Source organism: Barbus barbus (genome assembly GCF_936440315.1).
Source record: "Barbus barbus genome assembly, chromosome: 43".
In the NCBI taxonomy this organism is placed as follows: domain Eukaryota; kingdom Metazoa; phylum Chordata; class Actinopteri; order Cypriniformes; family Cyprinidae; genus Barbus; species Barbus barbus.
In genome coordinates, this window is record NC_136721.1 from 14,034,569 (window position 1) to 14,062,434 (window position 27,866).

Consider the following 27,866-nt stretch of genomic DNA (forward strand, 5'->3'; position numbering starts at 1 on the left):
GCTTCAGGTGTTTGATTAGGAGATTAGACCGCGATGTTGGCCCTTAACAGCCAGACGGTACAACACCAGCTAAAAAAATCTTTATATGAAACAAACAACTGCGAGGCGAGCATGACTACAGTTGATTTCTCCATTGTTCGAGGATGTTTGTGTAAGTACCTTCACGTTTGGACAAACACCATAGAAAGTTCCCGAGAGGTAATGAGACCATAGATATGAATACACAATATTAACGAACAGAAATTAATACGATTTCATCAGTCATTTATTAATAATTGCAAGATTACATATGTCTATTTGGATGTACCACAATTCACTTACATCAGCATTGGATTCCAGTTGGCCTTCATCAATACACTACTTGAGAACTGACCATATCAAAAAAGATTACACCTCATTGGCAACAAAATCTTCATATATACACAGTAGATATGAATAATTATCAGCAAACCAAAAGTTATGAACCAAAAAACACAAAACAATGCTCTCTTATTTAAACTTGAAGGGATAAATTTGCTATGAAAATACATTAATTCAAGCTGAAACCATGATGCTTAGCATTTGCGGAGAGAAAAGACATACTGTGCTTGCAGTGAAATGTACAATACTCATAGCTGCTACTGCACTTCCTGTGAGAAACAAAACTCCTCGGCATATTCAGCAGAATACCATGCAAAGATATGCTTGTTGACTGTACAATGAGAATTTTATATATTAAAAAATGTGATTCCCTCACATCTTGCCATGCACTCACTAGCCTTGTTTTAGAAGCTTGTTATGTTGTTGCTAACCAGATTGCTTCAAGACATTCATATACTGACGGTCTGTTTTCTATAAGTCTGGAAACCAGCACATGAGTACTTTTTGTAATCCATTTAACCTGACACAACAGAATGTGTCCTTAAAGCTATTTTAACAGCCTTGCCTATTCTGAATATGTGACATACATGCCAGTGCAAATAAAAAATGGCCTATCAGATATCCATCCACAAGACTATAGCTAAAATAATGAAACAAATATAACTTCATTATAAATAAGTTAGTAACAGCTGAGTAACAGCCATCTGAAACAAGCAAAGAATGTGTCCAAAAGATATAAATAACACAGTTTAAGTACCAAAGTAAATGTGTGAAAATAAATATTAGATTTAATGTTAATATATTTTCTTCATTCATTAAAAAAAGTTACAGAACAGAACAGTTTCATGAATGGAATGTTAAGATGAATTTCATTATATACATATATATATATATATGTATGGGAACTTGACGTATCAATGTGTCCTATGGTGTGATGGCAAAAAGTGACATTGAAGATAAACCTCTCTCATGCTATTTATAACTAAGAATGAATATACATTTTTCTCATGTTATTTGTATGTTGTTGTTTTTTAGACTTTTTTGCTATGTCACACCGTAGGACACAGTCCATTTTTTTATTTGTCAACTGTGTGTGTGAAATTATTTTACCCCCTGCTGATTTTGCCCACTGACAAACAAGATATAAGCATTTCAAAAAAAGATATAAATTGATTTGCATTTTAATGACTGAAATAAGTATTTCACCCGTTCGCAAAATATTACTTAATACTACGTGGCAAAACCCTTGTTGGCAATCACAGAGGTCAGACGTTTCTTGTAGTTGGCCACCAGGTTTGCACACATCTCAGGAGGGATTTTGTCCCACTCCTCTTTGCAGATTCTCTCCAAGTCATTAAGGTTTTGAGGCTGACGTTTGGCAACTCGAACCTTCAGCTCCCTCCATAGATTTTCTATGTGATTAAGCTCTGGAGACTGGCTAGGCCACTACAAGACCTTAATGTGCTTCTTCCTGAGCCACTCCTTTGTTGCCTTTGTGTGTTTTGGGTCATTGTCATGCTGGAATACCCATCCATTCCCCATTTTCAATGCCCTACCTGGCTTCAATGCTCTGGCCCTGATGGTACATGGCCCCGTCCATCGTCCCTTTGATGCGGTGCAGTTGTCCTGTCCTCTTAGCAGAAAAACACCCCCAAAGCATAATGTTTCCACCTCCGTGTTTGACAGTGGGGATGGTGTTCTTGGGGTCATAGGCAGCATTCCTCCTCCTCCAAACACGGCAAGTTGAGTTGATGCCAAAGAGCTTGATTTTGGTCTCATCTGACCACAACACTTTCACGCAGTTCTCCTCTGAATCATTCTGATGTTCATTGGCAAACTTCAGATGGGCCTGTACATGTGCTTTCTTGAGCAGGGGACTTTGCGGGTGCTGAAGGATTTCAGTCCTTCACGGCGTAGTGCGTTATCTATTGTTTTCTTGGTGACTATGGTCCCAACTTGAGATCATTGACAAGATCCTCCCCTGTATTTCTGGGCTGATTCCTCACCGTTCTCATGATCATTGAAACTCAACGAGGTGAGATCTTGCATGGAGCCTCAGACCGAGGGAGACTGACATTATTTTGTGTTTCTTCCATTTGCGAATAATCGCACCAACTGTTGTCACCTTCTCACCAAGCTGCTTGGCGATGGTCTTGTAGCCCATTCCAGCCTTGTGTAGCTCTACAATCTTGTCCCTGACATCCTTGGACAGCTCTTTGGTCTTGGCCATGTTGGAGAGTTAGGAATCTGATTGATTGATTTCTTCTGTGGACAGGTGTCTTTTATACAGGTAACAAACTGAGATTAGGAGCACTCCTTTTAAGAGAGTGCTCCTAATCTCAGCTCCTTGCCTGTATAGAAGACACCTGAGCGCCAGAAATCTTACTGATTGATAGGGGATAAAATACTTTACTCAATAAAATGCAAATCGTCATCGCAAGACGTCAGCTCATATTTACTTGACTGATGTAAACACTCAGGTACATTACCTGATACCTATCAACAAACAGTGTGTTGATCTAAATCTTCCCCATCTGTAGTACCTTTCATGACTCAGTGCTCGACTGTTCAGCATTAACTTTGACTCATTTCTTGAAGAAACTGTGAGCTACAGAAACATTTCCCATTTGTCTCAAGTAGCAGTCTGACTGCCTGGCACTTCAAAACAAGTGTGTGTATTTTTCTATGTGTCTGTGTGTTTATCAGGATGCATGCAGATGACTACACTGCATTACAGGATACAGGAATTCGAAGATGATTAAAATGAGAGGGACAGACCACACCTGTAGAGATGAGTGTTTTAGAGGTAAAAGTCAGCTTTTTTTTCCTCATGACAGTGTTTTTGACCAAAGTGAGAAACATCAAACATCATCAAAGATTCGGCTTTGAGAAGACATTGAGAGGTACCTTCCACCGGCATGTCTGTGGGGGAAGGAAACAAAGGAGTGAGTGCATGCAGTGCAGAAAAAAAACCCTCATGACAATAGAGTGAGTTTTGTTGGCCAAAATCCAGAAATGACTTAGCAATTAGGCACTTCTTATTTCATCATCCTGAAGCACTGGGTTTTTTGTTAAATGCCTGTAATAATTCTGTGGTTAACATAAGTTCAAGAAATTTTACAATTTTGATTATATGTGACCCTGGACCACAAAACCAATCATAACGGTACATTTTTATAGGGCAATATTTGGCCGAGATGCAACTAGGGTAAACGTACCTATTAAGCACACTTCAATTTTTGACCTCAGATTATAATTGATGTCTTAACCAATTGATATGTTTGTTACTTTATACCTCCTATAATTTCAAGTGAATCAGGTCATTGCACACAGATACAGGTCTCCATGTGTTCACACTGTCTGGCGGCCATTTTGAAAGCTGTCTAAAAAAAATTCACCAAAAGAGGAGCCCCATAAATGTGCGTTTTTTTACATGTTTAAGCCTTTATTTTAGTTAAGTTTCACTACTTACTGTAAAATTAAGAGATTAATGTTTAGACTTTTGCATAATATAACCTGGAACTTGGATGTGGGAAATAATTACATTAGATCCGAAAGAAGTTTTAGCAACATAGCGCAGATGCTACAGAACACAGTTAGCTGACTAGCTGTATAAGATTGTGTGCTATGCTAACATATGACTTCACAGGCATTACTGCCTTGTACTTTTACATCCATAATACTATAAATTGACAATTTATTGCTGGTCTGCGGTTTTACACTGCTGTGAGTTTTAAAGATTTCATATTATTTTAAGGTGAGCTTAAAGGGTGCACTACTATGAAAATCACAGCTTCAGTGTGATATCAGTAAGAAAAAGTATAATTTCATAGATTTTGTTAATCATAGTTGTTCATATTAAAATATGTATAAACTTAATACATGAACTAGATTATTTAGCAAAATCCTGTCATTTTAATAAATATTACATAAAATGTATTAAATATTGTTGCTGCTCCAATTAAGCTCAGTGTGCTCTCTTTAAGCTCTTCCACATTAACAACATATGTAAATACTTCATAAACAGACTTTAAATGTTAACTGATGGGTTATCATTTTAAGTGAATCTTTCTTTCTAAAATGTCTAATAACTTATTTTAACAGCTTTAAGATGACAAAATGGAGACTTAACTATAGTTTATGCCCAAAGATGAAAGAAGCATGTCGTCCATCAGAAACCTGTCATATCTGTCCAGGAAAAAAGCAACTAAAGGCTGGAATACACTACACAACTATTAAAATGTGAAAAGATTTTTTAAAACACCAGGCATCATACACTTAACGACTTTGTAAATGGTCACAAAGGAAAACTGGCCATCATACACTAAACGACTGAGGGTCACACACTAGCAGACTTTAAATTCTTTCAGATCACAACAAACTCACACAGAAAGGTGTGCATTGTTTCTGTGTTCATCCCCATGAAGGAAATGTTTTATTGTTGCGTTTTATTTAATTTTTGAATATGTGTTATTTAGCTGAACGTGGACTAGTCTTGATGTTGCGGTTTCTTTAAATGACATTTCACTATCAATATATAACTGATCAAACTGAATGCCCTGTTGCTTGATTTTAGTGTTTAGTGCTTTTTTTATTGACTTTGTACCTTCAAATAAAACATTTTTCAATTATTCTTTAAAAAGGTTTTTTAAAATAAATAAGAATTTTTAATAAAACATGATGTGAGCTTAATGGGAACAGGGGTGTGCTTAAAGGGTACACAAATGTACCCATTAAGCACAGCCAGACTTTTTGAATTTAATGATGTATATCTTAATCAAAATTATTTTGTCATTTAAAATAAAATTTAATATTTTTATGTGAGAGATTAATACTTTATTTTAGCATAACTTTTTGTACCGAAACCAATATCTTGTGCACTAAAAATGTCTCAATATAGATTTTGGTGAGCTTAATAGGTACGTTTACCCTATTTGAAAATCTGGAATCTGAGGGTGTAAAAAAAATTTAAATATTGAGAAAATTGGCTTTAATGTTGTCCAAATGAAGTTCTTAGCAATGCATATTACTAATCAAAAAGTTAAGTTTTGATATTTATGGTAGGAAATTTATAAAATATCTTTACAGAACATGATCTTTACTTAATATCCCAATGCTTTTTGGCTTAAAAACTTTTTTTTATAATATTGTTGGCTATTGCAACAAATATACCTGTGCTACTTATGACTGGTATTGTAGTCCAGGGTCACATATGATATAAAATCAATACTACATAATTATATTGTCATAATGAACAAAACGTGTAAGAATCATAAGCTTTTGTTGGTCACAGAACTTATTTTCTGCAGTAATCCAAAAGTCAATTTGTCGAGGAAACCAGGGTGAAGCTAACTTTCCTGATGGCCAACAAAAAATATTTAATTACTGCAGCACTCAAAAAACTCAAACTAACCTGCCAGGTTCAGATTGCAAAGGGTCATCATTGAGTGTTTCAGCATTAAAGTCCAACGGCTCAGCGTCATGCAACAACTCAATATTGTCTCGTCCTGTCTGGCTGCTGCTACTGGTGTACTTGGCCTCTGTGTATAAAAATGAAGGGATAAATATGACTGCTTCTTTGCAAAATTCACTTACTAACAAATCCTCTATAGGAAAACTACAGGACACATGTCTTATTTGGGCATTAAACATACGCCGGTTTGTGTTTGAATTTAGGGTTTCGCCATAGTTGGTTTCCTTCATCTCAGACATGGACATCTGGTTTCTGGCAGCAATCTCATCTCGTTGTGCATAACGCTCTCTCCATTCCTGTCATATATGTATAATCATATAACTGTAATATGTATCATTAGAGTAACAGTATTTATATATTACTCTGTACTATTTATAACTTACTCTTCGTCTGTTCTCCCCATCTTCTATTCTTTGGCGTTTTCTTCTTTCTATGCAAAAAAAACAACAAAATAAGTCAGATACATGTCCTCGTTTAATACCGGATGGGACCGTGTTAAATTTTAAAGTCAGTGTCAGCGGTAACTACCCACTGACGCATTGAGGTTTTCACCACTGCAGAAATAGCAGAGATGTAGCAAAGAGCAAAAGTGATTTCTGTCTGAATCAATATTTATTTCTGCATCACATCTAACCATAGCAACCATAGGGGATAGCTTCACTTTATTTTTATACAACCAGTCAAACAGTTCAAATACATTTTTTTTTTTCATTTTAGACAAGTATAAATGGGCCTGTGTTTAAATTTCTTTACAAAATGTAAAGAATAACATTTAATAATATGAATTTAATATCTTAAATTCTAGTTTATGTATTTAATGTAATAGTATATACAGTGCCCTCCATAAGTATTGGAACAGTGAAGGCAAAATTTCTCTGTTGGCTGTGGAGTCAAGACATTTGCAAATATAATTAAATTATGAATATGAGACAAAACTACAGAATGTCCCATTTTATTATTAGCCGTTTCAACATGTTTTACCAAATAAAAAGAACAGCACTTTTAGAGTTCATCCCACTCATTGATTTGAGCATAAGTATTGGGACAGTTGAACATAAGGCAGATATTAAAAGCTACTATTTAGTTACAGATCCCTTGCACACAATCCCAGCAGTGAGTCTGTGACCCATAGACATCACCAGACTCAGGTCTCATCCTTTGAAATACTTTTCCCAGCCTTTAATGCAGCCAATTCCAACTGTTGCTTGTTTAGGGGAGTTTCTGCCTTTACTGTCCTCTCCAGCTGGTGAAATTCATGTTCAATCGGATTTAAATCTGGAGATTGACTTTGGCAATCTAAGACTTTCCATTTCTTTGCCTTTATAAATTCCTTGACTGAACTGGCAGGGTGTTTTGGGTCATTGTCCTGATGCAATATTACGCACTTCCCAATGAATCTGGTGGCATTTTCTTGAATATTGGTAGGCAATATGGTTTTGTACTCTTCCAAATTCATTCTGCTACTGTCATCATACATTAAGTCATCAGTAAAGTTGAGAGGGCCTGTTCCAGAGGCAGCCATACATGCCCATGCCACGACAACACCTCCACCATGCTTTACAGATGAGGCTGTATGCTTGGGATCATTTGCAGTTCCCTTTTTTTCCTCCACATTTTTGCTTTCCCATCACTTAGATAAAGGTTCATCTTTGTCTCATCGGTCCATAAACACAGTTCCAAAACTCTTCTGGCTCACCTTTGTGCTTTTTTTTTGCAAACTCTAATCTTGCCTTTCTATTTTTGGTGCTGGTCAGAGGTTCAATCTTGCTGTGTAGCATCTGTAATTCTGTGTCAAAGTCTCCTGAGGACAGTAAATTGTCAGAGCATCACCCCAGCTTTCTGGAAGTTGTTGGTGATTTTACAGACATGTCTTTTAGGATTAATTTTCACAGCTTTTATGATTTGTCTGTCATCAACTACTGTTGTTTTCTCAGCCGATCAGGTCGTTGTTGGTTGCTGGTGGTTTCCAAACTCTTGATTTCTCCATGCCCTTTTTTTCTTGCAAGAGCTCTAACTGACTTCGTCTTTTCTTTTAGCATCCAAATTGCTTGCTTTTCTCTCGAAGTCAGCTCCCTCATCTTCATCCTGGTTTGTGTGTGTCATCATCGAATGCAAGATTCAGAATGCAGAAGTAATGGATATAACTGATACAACACATTCCCTGCTTTTAATATCTGAAGAATTAATGCAACAGGACACAGCTGATCACTTAGAAAGACCTGTGAGGCAACTGTTCCAATACTTATGCTCACATCAGATAGGGGGATGAAATTCTGTGCTGAACTTCTTAGCTGGTAAAACATCTGTGTGTTAAATCACCCAATAATAAAATGTGACATTCTGTAGTTTTGTCTCATATTAATCTTTTAATCATATTTGTAAATGTCTTGACTCCACAGCCAACAGAGCAATTTTATCTTTACTGTTCCAATACTTTTGGAGGGCACTGTATATAAGTTTATTTTAATCTACAAATATAGACAAATCACCTCTGCGCAGGAGTTCTTTGCCTTCATCTATGAGGTCAGAGGTAATTTCGTTGTCTCCCATGAACTGCTGGAAACCCAGGAGGTTCAGGAAACGTGTGCCAAGACTGCACAGAAATCAGTCAGAAACTACAGCATGACATTTCACACATAATATCCATCATGAGACTCTTCTGTCTGATGATTTATAGAAAATATTAGACAAACCTGAAGTATGTAGCAATGCAGAGAATGACGATCAGCATGGGGTAATAGATGTAGAAGCCGTTGGCAATGAAGGACAGGACACGCATGGAACCCATGATCTACAACATAACATTAATGTTTAGTAATTAGACATTTCAAAATAACATTTCATCAGCTGTACTATTAAGAGTCTCGCGTACTAAAATAATTCTGTACATTTCAGATAATGCTAACAACTCACAGAGGTGTATGCCGTCTGCTCCTTTGCTTGGTGGGATATAGCAGAATCCATGTGAATCAGTCCCAGGAAATTTAGACAAAGCGGGGGAGTCAAGCGGCAAAAAAGCCTAGTAAACAACACATTGGTTTTTGTGGTTTATCAGAGAAAAAACTAAGGGTAGAGTTCACTGACAACACAATTCAGTTTAATTCACTGAATGCTGCTATCTGTGAAACATACATGCCGCTGAACTGCAGGCTGTAAGCGTCGGTTTGGTGATGTGAGGCCAGGTAGTAGTAGTTGAAGACTCGGATGCGAAACACAGTGGAGTAGACGCAGGTGCAGAGGAAAAAGATGGTAATGAAGCACGCCATCTACAGAACAAAATGACAATATTGGGTTGTTTTAGATAATGCCACAGGCAAAACCAGATCATACCTTGTCGATAAGCTCTTAGTTTTGGTGTACTGCAGGAGTCGCTAACCTTTTTGACACAAAGTGAATAAAATAAATGAATTAATCAGAATCAGAATGAGCCTTTTTGCCAAGTATGCTTACACATACAAGGAGAGTGTCTTGGTGACAAGCTTCCAGTTCACAGACAGAATAACAGCAACAAGACAAAATAAATAAATGACTGAATAAAAATAAATGCATATAAAAACACAAAATATACAAATTAGACAACAGACAATGTATGTACTTAAACGGGCAATCTAAAAAATGTTTTTATTTAAATTATTACATGTTAAAATAATTTATTTAATTTCAACTTAAATAGAAGTGATTTTTCAAACTTAATATGTTTACATTTACTTTTAATTAAAATCGTTTGAAAGAAGGATGCATTAAATTTGTCACGAGTCCGGGCTCGGCAGTTCTTCCCGTCTCCACTAGAGGCCACCATCTCCCTTCCTCCCGGACTCATCTCACATAGTAGCACACACCTTCACACTGCCAGCTGTTCTCCATTTGCCACAGACTATATAGTCTCCCCTCTCCCACCACTCTGCCTGGGTTCGTTAATTGTAATTTGTGATTTGCAAATGCGTGGTTGTGTTTTGTTTCTAGTGTCTGCTGTGGTCTTGGATATGCTGCCGTTTGTGTATCCCAGTCCTTTTATGTTTTGTTTTTTGTGCCGTGTTGGCCTTTTTGTTGCTTATTAAAAGCACCTTACCTGCACTTGGACCCTGACCTCGTCTTTCCACGGCGCTCCTCGCAGCGTCCCGTGACAGAGCGAACCCAGCAAGGATGGGTCCAGCAGGGAGGTTCCTCCACATCCGCCAGGGAGACAGGAGCATGGAGGATTATGCCAGGGACTTCATTAGAGGAGCTCGTCAGTCGGCGACGGAAAAGACCTGCCTCATGGTCTTCTTCTGGGGAGGCCTGGCTGAGCCCTTCAAGTCCCTGGTACCTTATTGGGACCCCGGGGAGTCGCTGGAGGACTACATCAACCTGGCTCTGCAGGTGAGCGGCTCGGCCTTCAGGGTGGAGTTAGCTGCGGAGCCCGTTCACAGTTCTCCCAAGGCGGCGATCCGGGGGGCGGCGGAGGCGTCGGCGGCCGCGCCCAGTGCCTCGCGCCCGCTTCCGGAGCGTCCTGGTCTGATGCGCAGCATGCGGGAACCCTCGCTGATGTCGGTGCGAGCGGCGTTGGCTGCTCACATTCCTCCCGAGACAGCTGTGCTCGCTCACGTTCCTCCCGAGACAGCTGTGCTCGCTCACGTTCCTCCCGAGACAGCTGTGCCCGCTCACGTTCCTCCCGAGACAGCTGTGCCCGCTCACGAAGCCTCCGAGAGAGCGGTGTTCGCTCATGAAGCCTCCGAGAGAGCGGTGTTCGCTCACGAAGCCCCCGAGAGAGCGGTGTTCGCTCACGAAGCCTCCGAGAGAGCGGTGTTCGCTCACGAAGCCTCCGAGAGAGCGGTGTTCGCTCACGTTCCTCCCGAGAGAGCGGTGTTCGCTCACGAGGCCCCCGAGAGAGCGGTGTTCGCTCACGAAGCCCCCGAGACAGCGGTGCCCGCCCACGTTCCTCACGAGAGAGCGGTGTTCGCTCACGAAGCCCCCGAGACAGCGGTGCCCGCCCACGTTCCTCACGAGAGAGCGGTGTTCGCTCACGAAGCCCCTGAGAGAGCGGTGTTCGCTCACGAGGCTCCCGAGGCCGTGGATCTCACTTCATGCCTTCTCGAAGCGGCGGTGTCCGCTCACGAGCCTCCAAGGTGGCTGCGTCCGCTCACAGTTCCCTCGAGGCGGCGGTGTCCGCTGATGTTCCCCACCCTGCTGTGCCCCCCGAAGCGGTGGAGCCCACCATTGCCCGCTCCAGGGTGGCAGCTCCACACTCAACGCGGTGGTGGCCGCCGGTTCTGCCCTGGGTCTCCATCCCGCCGGCGCTGCCTCAGAGCCCAGGTTCCCTTCCACTACACGGGCCTGGCCCACCATCCCTCCCCCTGTTCCACCTCCCTCTGGACTTTTGGGGGTTTTGGTGGAACGTCTGGAAGCCGTTTCTTAAGAGAGGGGTCATGTCACGAGTCCGGGCTCGGCAATTCTTCCCGTCTCCACTAGAGGTCATCATCTCCCTTCCTCCCGGACTCATCTCACATAATAGCACACACCTTCACACTGCCAGCTGTTCTCCATTTGCCACAGACTATATAGTCTCCCCTCTCCCACCACTCTGCCTGGGTTCGTTAATTGTAATTTGTGATTTGCAAATGCGTGGTTGTGTTTTGTTTCTAGTGTCTGCTGTGGTCTTGGATATGCTGCCGTTTGTGTATACCAGTCCTTTTATGTTTTGTTTTTTGTGCCGTGTTGGCCTTTTTGTTGCATATTAAAAGCACCTTACCTGCACTTGGACCCTGACTTCGTCTTTCCACGGTGCTTTTCACGGTGTCCCGTGACAAAATTGATCAAAAGAAAAACTTTTATAATAAAAATGTTTTATAATTACAAAGGATTTATATATATATATATATATATATATATATATAAAGTTCAGCTTTGCCATCACAGGAATTAATTACAAGTTATAAAATGTATTAAAATAGAAAAACACTTATCTTAAATAGTACACATTTACAATAATACTGTTTTTACTGTATTTTTGATCTAATAAATGCAGGCTTATTGAGCATTAGAGACTCCTTTAAAAAAAAAGTTATATCTTACCAACTCCAAATGTTTTAATACTACTGTACATAATTTAATTTATTGACATTATCTCCCCACTCCTATCTATCTATATATATATATATATATATAAAAACTGTTATTTTGTGAAATATTATTGCAATTTAAAATAAAAGTTTTCTATTTTAATATACTTTAAAATATAATTTATTAATGTGATCAAAGCTGAATTTTCAGCATCATTACTCCACTGCTCAGAGTCACATGATCCTCCAGAAATCATGTTGGAAACCGTTGTGCTGCCTCATTTTTTGGGGGGAGGATCTGTGATATATTTTTAGGATTCTCTGATTAATAAAAGGTTAAAAAGAACAGCATTTATTAAAAAATAAATTTTGTTGTGAATAACACAGCCTGAGCAGAAGCACATAAAAAAATCTTGCTGATCCCAAAAGGCAGTGTGTATATATATGTATGTGTATGTGTGTGCATGTTTATGTGGTTTATGAGGACACAAATTTGTATAATGACATGGGTATGACAGAGGTATTACAATATGAAGGTGGTTTATGAGGACACTGTCTATGTCCCCGTAATTCAAAAGGCTTAAAAAACATACTAAATGGTGTTTTTTTTTAAATCTAAAAATGCACAAAGTCTCCTGTGAGGGCTAAGTTTAGGTGTAGGGTTGGTGTAGGGCAATAGCACTCACAGTTTGTTCAGTATAAAAACCATTACGCCTATGGAGAGTCCCCATAAACCACAAAAACCAACATGTGTGTGTGTGTGTGTGTCAGGTCTTTATTCAATAAAGACCTGGAACCAAAAAGAACATACATGTATATTTTAATCAGAGATTTTCCTAGATTAGAACCCTAAACTCAAGCAGACTCACCTCAATGTACAGGTAGTTGTAATCCCTCTCAGCAAGCTGGATAAACACAGCAAAGAGTGACAGAACGGGACGAGTACTGAAGAAAGTGCACTCGGACCAAACCACAGCCACCGAAAAGAGTGACAGAACCACAGACAGTACACGGTAAAACCACTGCTTCAGCAAGCACTCCCAGTACCACTCTGATGAAGAAAACAAAAGAAGTAAAGGCAGGGTCAACATTGACATTTGTTTCAAATACATAATTTCTACATCTATTAGAGCACCAACCAACTGAGGGAGTATAAATGTAGCGTCTGAACCAGCCTACAGGTTCTGGAGGGGCAAAGCTGTGAACGAACTGCCGAGAGGTGCTGGTTTCGTTCTTAGCAACGTCCTCGAGATGGAAAGCCTGTTCCAGCAATATCTGCCACTGAACGCGGGTGCGATTGTGTCGCTGCACGGCATAAATCACCTGAGAAACTTGCTGTTAGTATTATTTCAGAGCAAAATTCAGAAACACAGAGAAAACACTTGAGCAGTACCTGTTTGTGTAGTTTGGAAAGGCTTCTTTCAGTAGGATATGCGTTTTGTTTATCATCAAAATCCTCAAAGTCATCCATGTTCCTGCCCATTTTCTCCTGATATTCAACTGGACACTAAAAACAATTAGCAGATTTCTATTAAAAAGAGTGGTATGATTACTTCAAATCACATAAATACATAAAAATGCACCAGAAGCTTGCTGTCATGTTGTCTTCTCACCTTTCGGAGAATTGTGTCCACGTTCTTCCTCAATGGATGATTATATTTGATCGATTCGTTGATTTTTCGCACTTCCTATGATAAAAATACAAACATCTAAGATGCGACATTGGCTGAACGGACTCAGATCTGACATTACCTTTCAAAAACCAGCTCATCTGGGCTCATATAGTGTGAACAGATGTTTGTTTACAGTATATAAACACACATGGCTTTCACCTCCATGACATCTTCTAGGTTCTCCTCTGAATCTGCCTTCTCTGTCATGAGCTTGGCCACTTTGAAGTAAGTCTTGATGAGGAGGTGACCCTGGTGCGAGGCCTCCCAGTATGAGCGAGGGATCTCGACCAGGCCGTAGCCCAACAGCAACACTAGAAGAAACAGACCCCAAGTGTTGGCTGCAGTGATTCCGATGGTTTGCAGCTCATACCTGATACAGAAAAGAAGAGTCAGTATAAACAGAACTTTGTGACAACAATGGAAAAATATTCTAGATTGGTTTACAGACCAGGAGAGTTGCCACTGAGGATGCACAGCCACGTAAATGAGAAGAGAGCCAAAGATGAAAAGGTATGTGCCATAATAGATGGCATTCTCAATGAGGGCCGTCTTGATCTTTCCAGTAATGGAGAATCCTCCAGAACGAGCATACGACTGCATGAATGGCAGAAGGAGCCTTGAAAGATAAACACTGTTATTAAACACTATTCTTACAGGTATAATACAGCAGAGATATTTATGCAATATTTAAACCAATGGTCCACAGAAAATTTGTGAGAGAAAAAAAATTTACTGTGAAAAATGCTATTTGAATAAATTAGAAATAAATTGAACGTTTCTCTTTATGTTTACATATCCAAAATTACAAATAAGATTTTGACAATATTTTAATAATTTCATTTGGCTTTAATGCAATATAAATGCAATGTAAACATTTAAAACAGCCAAATTAAAAAAATATATACCAAACTTATTATCCTCAATTTAAATAGATGTTTATAAAGACAATGAGCTTTATTATTTATTATTATTACTATATTTAATTTTATTTTTTGGAAGGGACACTTTACTTGGGGGGTCTGTGGCATTATTAGATATTAGTATTAATACTAAACAAACAAAATAAGAAATATTACTAGCATAATATTTCACTGTAAAATAAATTATAATAATAATAAAATTATTGATAATCAATGTTTATAATGAATATAAATAATATTTTTTAAACGTACAAAATGTAAAATTACAATACTAAATTTCATGACTACCTTATTTCCTTCACACTTGTGGTCTTTGCACTTGACCACTTATATGACGCATTTCCTGTATTTGGCCCAAGTGTTCAAGTGAGCATGAAGACCACAAGTGGTACCTGATGGCGCACAATTATAGTGTTGTAAAAATTCAATGTTTACAGAGCTTTATTTTGATTTTCAATGCTTTGCATTTTAAAACAAACTTCTAAATGTGTGTTCAGTAGTCCTATAACAGGTGATAAATTAATTTGTGGTAATTCTAATTAAGTGATAAAAAGCTGTTGTACAAAATAAATATACTTATCTTTGCACTAATAAAATTTGTAACACTTTGTTTTACTACCAAATTATATGTCTCTAATTAAATATCTAATTATTATTTATATTTAACTTATACTGGAGAGTTTGAGCTCTTGCTAGATCTCGGCAAAAGTCTCACGATTTATTTCCAGAACATGATGGGATACACTAAGCCTTGAATACGGTTCTGTAGCCAAGTGTGGGTTTAGTGTGCGTCAAGGGCACTGCGCTTTGGCGTTTTTAAGAACTGGGAAAGTCTTGCACACTTGCTTCCCGTCACGTGCACGCACTCTCAAGTGGCCAAGACCGCAAGAGAGGGTATTTGGACAGGGCAATTCAAACTTTAAAACACTAAGCTTTTATTTTGGTGGTTATCCAGGACCCTTTGAAGCTTCTTTTCTGTTGACAGTTTGAGAAGATGATCGGTGCATGTTGTTTCTCCAAATGCATTTTAAAAGTGACCCAAACTTGGAGAGCAAGCAAAGATGAGTTCATGTAGAACAGCATTTAATGAGAACTGAGCTGCTCTGAGAAACCTGGAAAAACCTGCTTGTGTGTAAATGAACACAGTGCCACAATTCACTCAAAAAAGCAGCATACATTCATTAAAATAAATCACAGTATAATATCTCTTTTTGATAATTTATCTAAACAATGTAGGAAACAATCCATCTTGCAGCCCTGCAACAGACTTGTGTAGTAACAGTGACAAATAATTATCAGAAATATTTACGACGCCATTAACAAGTTTGAAAAGGACAAAGCTTTCTCACCACGTAAGACACTGTGAGGTCCAATAAACAACCCTCCAGAACACAGGCATGATGCCATCAGGAATGTAGCTCCATGGTTTATAGCACACACTTTGGGTGCTTTGGAAAAAGGGAAAGAATATAAGTTCACAAACATGCACTATAAGAGTTTTGTACTCAATCAGAACAGGCCTAACTGAATATATGGGCTGCAGGTGAACTCATAGGCTTACTGTTTACTGGGTGAGATGGAGGTATTTGGAGTTGTCTGGTTTGAAAGGACAGGGCTCACAGAGGGCGTCTGGGCATGTGCTTCGTGATCAATTAAACACTGCTTGTAGATTGTCTGAAAATCAATTGCACAAGTTGCAGAGTTGCATAAGGAATGAACTGCACTGGACACTTCTATTGAGTGGGAGCCACACTAACCGTGCTGACATCCAGGGGAAGAATGAAGACGATGAGAAAGCATAAATACCAAGCCAGCAGAGTGCCAAAGAGAACCATGAGCTGCTGCTTCTTGAAGTCGCCATAGCGATGCAGGAGGAAGAGAGCCAGGAAAAAGACAACCACAATCTCTATTCCCAGCGCCGCCCCGCTCATAGTGCACACCGCACTCCTCTCACTCTTCCAGGGACTGAGAACAACTGCAAACAGTGAAAGACAAAGACCAAAACACAAATGACATGCAACAAGAAACAGTTTAAAACCACATTAAATGAAAGTTGAGGTGGGGATTTAAAAAAAAAAAAAACTCCTCCCTTATGTTTTTTTTTAATAGACAATAGCCTGTAGTTTGTCAATTTCTGCATAAAACTATTTTAAGATTTTTTTGACAAAAAAGTGGAAAATACTACCAATAAACCCAAAACAACATCAAAATCTACACTGAAGACAGTACAAATCTACATAACCTATAAACAATTGTGTAAACTATATTTTAGCAGATTGTTTACGGTTATGATATCATATACTGCTTGCTGGATCTGTCTGCTGCTTTTGATACGGTCGACCATCAGATCCTCGTCAACCCTATTGAGAAAGGGCATCTCAGGAACCGCACTCCAGTGGTTTGAGTCTTACCTCTCCGATAGGTCCTTCAAAGTATCTTGGAGAGGTGAGGTATCCAAGCCGCAACATCTAACTACTGGGGTGCCTCAGGGCTCAGTTCTTGGACCAATTCTCTTTTCTGTCTACATGGCATCACTAGGTTCTGTCATTCAGAAACATGGCTTTTCATATCACTGCTATGCTGATGACACTCAACTCTACCTCTCATTCCATCCTGATGATCCGACGATAGCTGCTCGCATCTCAGCGTGTCTAACAGACATTTCTTGCTGGATGATGGACCATCACCTTCAACTCAACCTAGCTAAGACAGAACTGCTTGTGGTTTCAGCTAACCCATTGCTTCATCACAATCTCACCTTCAAGTTAGGCTCATCTACCATAACAGCCAGAAACCTTGGAGTTGTGATTGATGATAAGCTGAATTTCTCAGACCACATTGCTAAAACTGCCCGGTCCTGCAGATTTGCATTATACAATATTAAGAAGATCAGGCCGTTTCTCTCAGAACATGCAAAACAACTCCTTGTTCAGGCTCTTGTTCTGTCCAGACTTGACTATTGCAATGCTCTCTTGGCAGGTCTTCCAGCCAATTCTATGAAACCTCTACAATTAATCCAAAATGCTGCTGCAAGATTAATCTTTAATGAGCCGAAAAGAACGCACGTCACGCCTCTGTTCATCAATTTGCACTGGCTACCAATAGCTGCTGGCATTAAATTCAAGGCATTAATGTTTGCCTACAGAACCACCACTGGCTCTGCACCCCTTTACCTAAATTCATTAATTCAGACTTATATGCCCTCTAGAAGCTTGCGTTCTTCAAGTGAAAGACGTATTATTGTACCATCCCAAAGACACACAAAAACACTTTCACGGCCTTTTTCATTAACTGTTCCCATCTGGTGGAATGTCCTGCCCAACTCAATCCGAGTAGCCGAATCCTTACCCATCTTCAAGAAACGGCTAAAAACTCATCTGTTCCATCTTTACTTGACCCTCTAACTCTAGCACTCTCTATTCTAATTTTATTTTATCTATGTCTTTTTATTAAAAAATAAATATAAATTAATAATAATATTTATCTGTACTGCGTTAGGCTAACTGAGACTTGTAATAGCACTTGCACGTTATTACTCTTTTGTTGGTTTTGATTGCTTCTGTCCTCTTTTGTAAGTCGCTTTGGATAAAAGCGTCTGCTAAATGACTAAATAAAAAAATATGCATTATTTCAGATACTTATTTATTTGACGTTAACGTAATTTTAATGGGTCACATATTTAGATTTTTTTAATTACTTCGACTGAACTGTTTGACATAAATGGAGCGTTTTATATGGTTACAAAACAAATGTGCCCTAAAAACGGCTCCTTATTAAATATGTAAGTTACTTATGTGACTCAAACAATTCATGACAGCAGATTCTGCATCTCAGACTCTTTTGTGTTTCCTCATTTGAGCGTAAGGGCTAATTATGTGCAATTTCTTTATTAATTCACGCCTGAATAATCTTATGCAGACAATCAGGTTAGTTTAATGGCGTGATGGGAAGTAGTGAAGGCATTATTTCTTCAAATCGTTCTTCAGTTTTCAGACAGAACGGGGTCTTCCGAGCTTTATAATGCGTGTTGTAACGTTAGTCGTATAAAGCATACAAACCTAGTACATTACATTACGTGCAGGGCGTTCCTATTTATACACAACTGTTTGACTACAACGCTTGCTTTCATCGCAGTCTGTCAAACACAATCTCCAGCTGATCATGCGCGCAGTGTCCGTGTTTTGCTCTGAATCATGGGGATCAAATCAATTCGCCTTACCGCAGATCTGCTGCAGAGAAATATGAGACGCAAAAAACTTATATCCTGATTAATTCCCAAAGTAAAGACAAATCTTGAGCATTGCGTGATGATAAAATAAAAAAAAATACCTGGAGGAAATCCACATTTCACTGATTTCCAGAAAACAAACGTCACGCCGCTGACGCGTCTTATGGGCGGTGCCTATTTTCTTCTGGTGCTACAGTCGAAGTGCATATCGCCAACTACTGCGTATGAGTGCAAATAACCTGATATGCAATATTAAGTAGTTTTATCAGCACAAAGCAAAATTACGACGGGCTAAAAACTATCAAGTATCAAAGAAAAAAAACCCACTACTTCAGATGTTTAGTCTTTTTGATGCGGAAGCTTCATTATGTGTGTGATAAATAACGCCTTCAGTGTCCTAGCTGTACAGTTTAATTTTCATTAAAATGGCTTATAGAAATAGTTGCTGCCTAGACTAAAAAAAAAAAAAAAAAAAAGCACAGTATACATTAAAATTAGTAACAAGTAAACGTATATGTTTCAGAAATGTAGACTTCTACAAATTAATTGTGTACTAGGAAAAAAAAAAGATGCTTGGAAAAAAATAGTACTTTGTGTGAAGCCTGTCAAAGTCTCTTTCAAGATTTCTATGATCTTTGGTCCTGTAGAGGGAGCCTTCTGCTTAAAAATGCGTTTCACCTGACAGAAAAACAAGAGGCCATTTAGCTTGGACAGAAATGAATGGCAGAGAAGCCTTAATACACTAATAACTATATATATATATATATATATATAAATAATCTATCTATATCCTAATCCTACACTCTAAAAAATGCTGGGTTAAATATGGACGAACCCAGCGATTGGGTTACTGCCCAGAAGGTTGTTGGGTTAAACATTTAACATCTGAAAACAACCCAGCATGTGTTCTGTCCAATATTTACCACTGGGTTGTATTTAACCCAGCATTTTTTTCAAGTTTCCATATATATATATATATATGTGTGTGTCAAGCGTTTTTTTTTTGTGCTCATCAAATTAAATTATCAAATTTCTGCCCACCAGGTAAATCATTTATATCGTCAGGGATCCAGAAATATTAAATCTAAGGCGCATGCTCAGTAAAGAGTAAACAAACTAGCGAAAATGGCGATTGGCTTTTTAAGCAGCAGGGCGGGACTACAGTGATTTTCACGAGAGGAAAATCTCCACCTTTTGTAATTTCTCTGCACTTGAGGTCCAAAAGCACGACTGTTCGCGTGATAACTTGTCGGGACAAACACAGTTGTTTGAGAAAACACATGTAACAGTACTTGGGGTGAACTGCGTGTCTCGATTTTATTTAGGCGTCCTCGAGGTAAGATTTGACAATCAATATGAGTCGTTCCATGTGAGTTTGAAACACTACAGTATGGTGTGGCGATTTGATGAATTAATGCCAGGGGTTTCACCCACGGGTCCACAGTTTTGTCTTTACACAATCATGGTTGATGGCTCCTTTATGAATGAATGAGTTTGAAGTGATTGTTCATTGATTCTCCAGATTAGACAATATTCTGAGTTCGTGTCGTTTCTAAACGTTACTGTAACTATTGGTGTTGTATTGTTGTAGTGCTAGTAGTAGTGGTATTGTGTAAATCGTACGTACTTAAATTTTAACAACAATAACTCATGTTGTAAATAGCTCTAACATATACTAATACACAAAAGTATGAGGACACCCTCATGTCAGGTTTGGACAACCCAGTAATTAAAAAAATATAACTAAATTAAAAAAAAAAACCTTAGTGCTAAACCATACAATGACATTCCCGAGAGTTCTGTGCTTCCAAGTTAGTTGCAGCAGGTTAGGGAGGGTCTTTTCTGTTCCTGCATTACAATGTCCTTGTGCACAAAGTGAGGCCCATATAGAAATTATTATTTACTGAGTTTGCTGTGAAAGAACCTGACAAAGCCAGACCTAAAGTCTGCTGAACACATTTGAAAAGAACTATAACTCCATCGAACAAAATTGAACGCCTTTGATTTTCTTTTTGCACTCATTAAACCTTTTTCAAAACAAAATATTTTAGAATACCTAGGTGAGTAAATTATAAAATACATTTCATTTTTGGATGTTGGATGAAGTATCCCTTTAATGCTAATAATAATGCTAAAAACCTAAAAATAAAAATAAAAGCTAAAAATAAAAAAAAAATTAAATGTTAATATTACTTAGTACTTGTATGAGTAATTACACTGTAACAAAGCCATCTTAAAATAAATAATGTAACATAGGTGTTGTATTGTTTTATTTTCATATATCAGTAATGTTATTTGCGATACTACCACAAATAGAAAAAAAATGTATGATGCCTTTTCTTTGGGCATCATCTTTTTTTTTTTTTCTAGTGATGCACCTGAACTTCAGCAATTGAAAATAATAATAAAAAAAAAGGTTGTTGAACAAAACAATGACATTTAATTAGCACTACTCCAATGGTAGCATCTATTTCACGCATACCTTGGATAAACTACAAGTTATCGCATGTCAGGAGTGTGGACACACTTTACAGTGACAAAAAAAATGATGCTAGGAGCAATATCTACAATTTTGAGAGGCAGTCTGTATTCGAAAAACTTTACTACAACTTTTCATTTATCATCTGAGAACACAACATCCTAAACAACAAAGATTGTAGTTCTGTGGTTATTTTATTACTAAAACTTCTGGTTTTGGTCTTTGGCTAAATGGAAACATTAAGTTTGGTTTTCTATGAAAAAAAAAAAACATTGAAACATTACTAATGTTTCTATTTATTTTGATCCTGGTCCTCCTGGACAGCCCAGCCCTCATCACAAATGGAAACACAAGCAGTCGAAAAGCTTCCCGATCCTCCTGAAGAAGTAAGTCAAATGATGCCATTTTGCAGAATGACAAAAACAGCTCCATGTTCACCTCATTTCTCCGGCTTTCTCTAACAGGTTTTACTTCCAGAAGGTTGGAAGCAGACGCTGCCAAAAGAGCAGCATCTCTGGGTCAGTAAGGCTCTCTTCAGCAGAGATGCATCGGGGAAGTTAAAGCTGACCGAACCTCTGCAGCTGTGGTGGTCACCTCCAGGACCCCAGTTGTTGTATTCACAGCCTACTCCTTTTCCTGACCCGTTCTTTCACAGCAGGCTGTTCCTATGGATGCCCTGCCGCATGTGGGCGTACAGGCTGCCGTGCACGAAGCCCAACTGCCGTCGTCTCGGCAATCATTTGAGGCCTTGCGGACTGTACAACACCGTCCGGAGTGTTTTGGACATGAGCGGGTGGTATTTCATGGTCACGGAGTTCCTGGAGTGCTGTTCCTGCAGGAAAAAGGTGGCAGGCTGGTCGCAAGATATTCTGGATCAATTGGATCCCATCCATCGTGAGAAATTCCCAGCAGTGTTGACTTACAGGTTAGCAGAGTTGTTTGACAGTCAAGATAGTTAATATTGGTCTGAATTTGTGTTGATTTTGTGTTCAAAGGTTGTCTTGCGATAAGGAGCTTGTTAGACTGATGCGGAGCCAGACACCAGGGAAGAGTGCGATGTCGCTGTATCGGCACCTTTGTGTGCGGCACAAAGACCAGTGGCTGGCTCAGTCTGCAGAGTATCTCTCTGTACTGGACAAGTTTCAAGATCTCAGCGCTGTTACTGCCAGGCTGCCGCAGATGATGCCACTGCCTTCTCCATCGTTGCTGTTGACGGTACATGCAAAGGATGTACTGACACGCCTCGGAGAAATGAAGGCCAGAGTCACTTCCATATATGGCTCCATCCTGAAAATGGTCTCCACCAAGAAGGTGAGCAGACACAACTAAATTTTATGCATTTATTAAGTATTTGGATTAATACATACACGACCATTCAAAAGTTAAAAATTTATTTTATGCTCACAAAAATGTATACAACATCTGAAAGCTGAAAAAATAAGTTTTCTATTGATGTATGGTTTGTTAGGATAGGACAATATTTGGCCAAGATACAACTATTTCGAAACCTGGAATCTGAGGGTGCAAAAAAAAATGTAAATATTGAGAAAAATTACCTTTAAAATTGTCCAAATTAAGTTCTTAGCAATGCATATTACTAATCAAGTTTTGATATCTTTATGGTAGGAAATTTACAAAATATCTTCATGGAACATGATCTTTACTTAATATCCTAATGATTTTTGGCATTAAAAAAATCAATAATTTTGACCCATAATGTATTGTTGGCTGTTGCTACAAATATACCTGTGACTAGTTTTGTGGTCAAGGGTTACATATAATTTCCTGTTTTTTTGCATGCTGGTTTGACCACATAACTTGTTCAATAACATAACTGTTAAAATAGCAGTTTTGCTAAAATACTGAACAAAATAGTGTATATTTTTTTTAAAGAATTTCATTATTTTAATGAAGCTTTTCTGCCTCAACAAAAATACTAAGATTAATTTTATTCCATAATAAAAGAGGCCTATTTGAACCATAATATTTATGAATTGAATTTTGAATGTATTTTTGAATAAATATATATAGCTCTCTTTTTTTTGCATTTACCATTTTTCATCCATCTTTAGGTCACTAAGAAACACGATTCAGCTGTGTGGTCCACAAAGGTGGGGAATGAGAATGGGCAGGTCTTAATATGTGTCCTGACACAAACAGTGCATGAGGGCCTGCTTCCCATGTGCTCCGGCTTGATGGAACGTTACCGGCGAGCCGGAAAGCCTCCTCCACAAGTCCTCTATGTGGACCAGGACTGTTGTTCCACTACGGGCAAAAGCAAAGTGGGAGCCATGTTCCACGAATGGGACCAGCTGGTCGTCAGACTGGACGCATGGCAGTTTATGATGCGGTTTACAGCAGGCGTCACTTCAGAAAGCCACCTGCTGTACGGCCCCTTCATGGGACAGCTCTTCTCCTGTATCTTTGAGTGGGATGCTGAGGATTTAAAAAGACTACAAGAAGCCAAACAACTGGAGCTGCAACAATCTAAAGATGTCAAAGCATCCAACAAGCCCACGGCCGAAGAGTTAGTACGGCACTGTCGCCACCAGACACGTGACCCTCAGGTGGCCAAGCAGCTCATTGAACAGCTGTTAAAGGACTTCATGGGGGCTACAGACTTCATGGGCAACAAACTGTTGGAGCAGGAGAGGATGGAGGAAATCTGGCGAACCCAACAATGCCATCTTTTATGCATTCAGGACCCTCCAGGAGTACACCTTTACAGAAAGGTTGGAGAGGTGACCAGAGGAGGGCTCATTCTGCCCCTGTATCACTGTGCACGTGGCGTAGGATCCCTCGAATCATTCCATCAACATCTGAACCACTTCATTCCAGGTTTGTAAGACCCATAAATAATGAGTTATATTTATGAAATGTCAAAGTAGATTAAATTATTTTTTACCTGCTCTTTTTGTCTTCTTTTAGGTACAAGTACAAATGACTTGCACTTCCATGTTTACCTGCTAGAAGGAGTAGTGCAGTGGAACGAGGCTCGATCTGTTGCTGTTGACGAAGGCAGTCCACTGCAGCACTATGTAAACCGTCTAAGCCAGAAGTTTTTAGGCCATAAACTGGTTGAGGATCACAACAGCCCAGGAGAGTATACTGGTAATGCATTGCATGTCTTTCTTTTTATGTGTTTTGATTAGATTCTTCTGAACAATTTGTTATATATATATATATATATATATACACACACACATATATATACACACACATACACACACATATAAAGGTTACATTAAAACGAAATTAATGAAATTAGATTTTTCTTTTAAATCATTCATTATTACTATATATTTATGTTTTAAGTACACAACAAAAATATGAATTATTCAGAAAATGTGGAAATATTACTTTGTGTATATTTAGGAGACAAAATGGTAGCTGATTTTTTTTTTCTTTCACATATCTGGGGTCAATACAGGTTTTTGTTTTTTAGCAAGGATGTATTAAATTGATCAAAAGTGAACTTTTGGCACTTTTAACATAGCTTAGCATAGATCATTGAATCTGATTATACAGTTAGCATCTCGCTCAAAAATGACCAAAGAGTCTCTATATTTTTTCCTATTTAAAATTTGACTCTTCTGTAGTTACAATGAAAAGTTGCGATTTTCTAGGCCGATATGGCTAAGAACAATATTCTCATTCGGGAGTAATAATCAAGGAACTTTGCTGCTGTACCAAGGGTGCAGCAGGCACAATGATATTACGCAGAAGGTAACTAGTTATGATATAGCTAGGGACTATTTTCAGGTGCTGCATAATATCATTGAGGCTGCTGCACCCATGGTACGGCAGCAAAGTTCCTTGATTATTACGCCGAAGCTGCGCTAAAAGTACTACTGTTGGAAAACGGTAAAACTCAACTGTTTAACTCTTGGGGAGTTGGAAAATGAACCCATTTTCAAAAATAGTGGCGTGTTCCTTTAAGAAGATTTACATTTCAAATAAATTATTTTCTTTTGAACTTTCTATTCATCAAAGAATCCTGAAGAAAATTGTTTAAAAATATTAACCAGCACAACTATTTAAAAAATTGATTACAATTTATTCATTATATTTTAAATTGTAATAATATTTGACAATACTACTGCTGTTATTGTATTTCTGGACCAATAAATACATTCTCGGTGAGCATAGGAGAATTCTCAAGAACATTTTAAATATCTTACCGACCTCAAACTTTTGAAGAATGGTACTTTGTCATGCTGTTTTATTTATTTATTTTTTGCTTAAATACTTGACCAATAATTGTTTTGTGACATACTGTTTGCACAGGTGAGCTCATAGGGGTAGAGTATCTTTATTCTGAAACCAACAGAGTGTTGGAGGTTGACTATCTTATGGATCCCGATGCTCCTGGTGGGAGTGATGAGCATCTGGAGGGAGACCTGGAATATGAGGATTCGGACTTTGATGACCTCAAATCACCACAGTTCTTGGAGCTCAGCCTCAAATCACTTCAGCCCATTCAATATCAGGCAGCGCTTCTGCAATTACCTTCCTCAGGCCTCTCAACATCGCAGCCGGATCCAATCGTGTCTTCCACATCTGGGCCAATAAAGGATGAGCCTCCCACTGCAGACCAGTTCACGCCTCAGGGCATCTCACAGGAGGATGATAATGTAAGTGGCGTTCACTGTAAAAAAAAAAATAAAAGAGAAAGAGAAAAAAAAAAGGTTCTAACACTTTACAATAAGGTTCCATTTGTTATTGTTGTTAACAAAAATGAATAAAGCATTTATTTATGAATACATTCACAAATAATACAATTATTAAAAAGTGAACATTTGTATTTTTATTAACTAACATTAAAGAATAATAAATACTGTTACAAATATATTGCTTACTGTTAGTTAATGCATTAATGTTAATTTATCAGACCTTATTTTAAAATGTTACCAATTTTTCTGCCATGTGTTTGTGTTTATAAGACATTTTCATAATAGGAAATACTCTGTTTTTTTTCAGGAAAAGTGCGTGGGGCCTGATGGTGTTCCTGGGTATGACCATGTTATTAACCTGGCCAACAGTCTGGTTGAGCTTAGAAATCATGGATTTGTCACACAGCGAAAGGTGGACGAAATTGTCGCCCTGTGGGATAAACTGTCAGAGCATGACAAAAGTGGTGTTGTCCATCTGGCCCGAGCTGAAGAGAGACTGTGTTTAAACAACAGTCATAGCGATAACTTTGTGACTCCATGCATTGATGGTCTAAAAAGGTACGTGTGCCAGAAAATTACATAAATGTTCTTTTTTAATCTTTATTGAAATTCCCTAGAAATTCCCTGTCTTCCCTTTTCCATGGATTTGCTACAATGTCAGCCGTCTTGTCGCAGCCATTTGCCTGGCTCTTAGCCACATCCACCCTGCTGGTCAGACCATCGCTGGTTTCAGGGTCAACAGATGGGCTGCCATCCTCCACGACTACAACATGATCAGGCACTTCGTCCAGGACAGCGCTGCAATCTCGACCCGGACACAGATACAGCTGCTTGAGATAAACCAGCGGACACTGTGCCAGTGGTAATTGATTATTAATATACAGCTGTACAGGTATATTAATTATAATTACATAGAGATTAAACACTGTATCATGTTTTCTGTACACAGGTACAATGCCAGGAAACAGTGGCAAGAACAGTTGGTTTTGCACCAGTGCACTGAGAACATGAAGGCGTTTGAGCCTCTATTTCCTGTACAACACAATGTCCCGGAGCCCTTTCGACACAGACATCTAGGCGATGTAATTAAAGTAGTGATCGGGGGTCCCGAGCCCTTTCAAACAGACCCAGAGCAAAGAGCTGCTGCCACCAGGCCCCCTAGTCCAAAGGTGCCTAGGACCACTGCTTGGCGACGGAGGAAGGCAGAGGAAAAGGCAGCCCAGCGGGGGTTACCCCTGAAGAGGCCTTGCGAACAGTATGTTTGTAAAAAGTGTGGCAAACCAAAGACAAAAGAATTTGGTCACAGCCAGTTCCGGGGCGTTCACTTTTGTGCCAAAGCCTCTGGAAAGACCGTAGAGCAGTGGATGGAGGAGATGAGGAGGGCAAAGTGAGCTAATATGGACATTTTCTAGCAAAAATAAAATCTTTGTTTTTTATTTGTAGATTCCATTGTTTTTATATACTTTGTTTGTAAATACTTTGATAGTACTCTTTAGGTAATAGCCAAAAATTATTTATAGTTTTTCACTTACCGGTTTGGCATTTGTAAAATGGCAATAAAGGCCTTTTTATTCTCATCTCAGTGGACATTTCTTTTTTAATGGACATTTCAACTTCTATTATTGAAGTTGATTTTAAATTCATAATTTGCTATAATTGTGTGTACAATCATATAATGTATGAAAATAGCTTCTAATACTATTAACATTCACATACATTTTACACATACTTGTCTTGAATAATATTTCATAAACTGTAATAGGTGTTAACATGAGATTGCACTGGGAACACAGGACTCTCTTATGTGTTCATATATAGCTAGAGAACATGGGAACATGGGAGTGACTTCATTTACCACAGCCAAAGTCAACATCACCAGCAAGGTTATTGTATTAATGCACCATGTATGTCACAGTGGTAAACACCATGATCAACATAGCGCTTTTGCAGCCTTCATGGCCTGGAGAATTATTACATGTGCATGATTTTGGCTCCATCCATTTTGCACCTTTATAGATTATG

General features: G+C 38.7%; 2 protein-coding genes across 7 annotated transcripts; one reads left to right on the plus strand and one right to left on the minus strand.

The window, feature by feature from the left end:
- Positions 1–247: 247 nt before the first annotated feature.
- On the minus strand, positions 248–25,713 carry LOC306862560 (G-protein coupled receptor-associated protein LMBRD2B-like). 3 transcript variants are annotated; one of them, XM_079405443.1, is made up of 18 exons: positions 25,681–25,713; positions 16,222–16,439; positions 16,026–16,138; positions 15,814–15,912; positions 13,993–14,160; positions 13,704–13,914; positions 13,485–13,559; positions 13,265–13,378; positions 13,011–13,194; positions 12,741–12,922; positions 8,966–9,099; positions 8,747–8,852; positions 8,527–8,624; positions 8,323–8,426; positions 6,217–6,263; positions 6,015–6,129; positions 5,774–5,900; positions 248–3,282 (listed from the first exon to the last, which is right to left on the minus strand). In XM_079405443.1, exons 2-18 carry the CDS (start codon positions 16,393–16,395, stop codon positions 3,222–3,224), a joined length of 2,112 nt encoding a protein of 703 aa, XP_079261569.1. In that variant the 5' UTR covers positions 16,396–16,439; positions 25,681–25,713; the 3' UTR covers positions 248–3,221. The 3 variants fall into 3 exon arrangements, with proteins under 3 accessions (XP_079261569.1, XP_079261568.1, XP_079261567.1); XM_079405442.1 differs by lacking the exon at positions 25,681–25,713 and adding an exon at positions 18,684–18,845; XM_079405441.1 differs by lacking the exon at positions 25,681–25,713 and adding an exon at positions 18,794–18,839.
- LOC306862559 (uncharacterized protein) lies at positions 19,802–27,421 on the plus strand. Of its 4 annotated transcripts, XM_079405440.1 has the most exons (11): positions 19,802–20,028; positions 21,496–21,557; positions 21,636–21,689; positions 21,827–22,096; positions 22,167–22,482; positions 23,244–24,009; positions 24,100–24,282; positions 25,459–25,805; positions 26,152–26,402; positions 26,506–26,706; positions 26,794–27,421. In XM_079405440.1, exons 4-11 carry the CDS (start codon positions 21,843–21,845, stop codon positions 27,233–27,235), a joined length of 2,760 nt encoding a protein of 919 aa, XP_079261566.1. In that variant the 5' UTR covers positions 19,802–20,028; positions 21,496–21,557; positions 21,636–21,689; positions 21,827–21,842; the 3' UTR covers positions 27,236–27,421. The 4 variants fall into 4 exon arrangements, 3 of the variants coding, with proteins under 3 accessions (XP_079261566.1, XP_079261564.1, XP_079261565.1); XR_013783583.1 differs by having other exon boundaries at positions 19,811–20,028; positions 21,636–22,096; positions 26,520–26,706; XM_079405438.1 differs by having other exon boundaries at positions 19,811–20,028; positions 21,636–22,096.
- The last annotated feature ends 445 nt before the right edge of the window (positions 27,422–27,866 follow it).

Excerpts from the sequence above, each read along its gene's own strand:
- LOC306862560 (XM_079405443.1), bottom strand. The coding sequence starts at position 16,395 with ATGAGCGGGGCGGCGCTGGGAATAGAGATTGTGGTTGTCTTTTTCCTG. Across the intron at positions 13,195-13,264 it reads TTTCCAAACTACACAAACAG|GTGATTTATGCCGTGCAGCG; the intron begins GTACTGCTCAAG and ends CAAGTTTCTCAG. Across the intron at positions 8,625-8,746 it reads AGCAGACGGCATACACCTCT|ATCATGGGTTCCATGCGTGT; the intron begins GTGAGTTGTTAG and ends GTTATGTTGTAG.
- LOC306862559 (XM_079405438.1), top strand. The coding sequence starts at position 21,513 with ATGGAAACACAAGCAGTCGAAAAGCTTCCCGATCCTCCTGAAGAA. Across the intron at positions 26,403-26,505 it reads TGCATTGATGGTCTAAAAAG|CCGTCTTGTCGCAGCCATTT; the intron begins GTACGTGTGCCA and ends CTACAATGTCAG. Across the intron at positions 26,707-26,793 it reads CAGCGGACACTGTGCCAGTG|GTACAATGCCAGGAAACAGT; the intron begins GTAATTGATTAT and ends TTCTGTACACAG.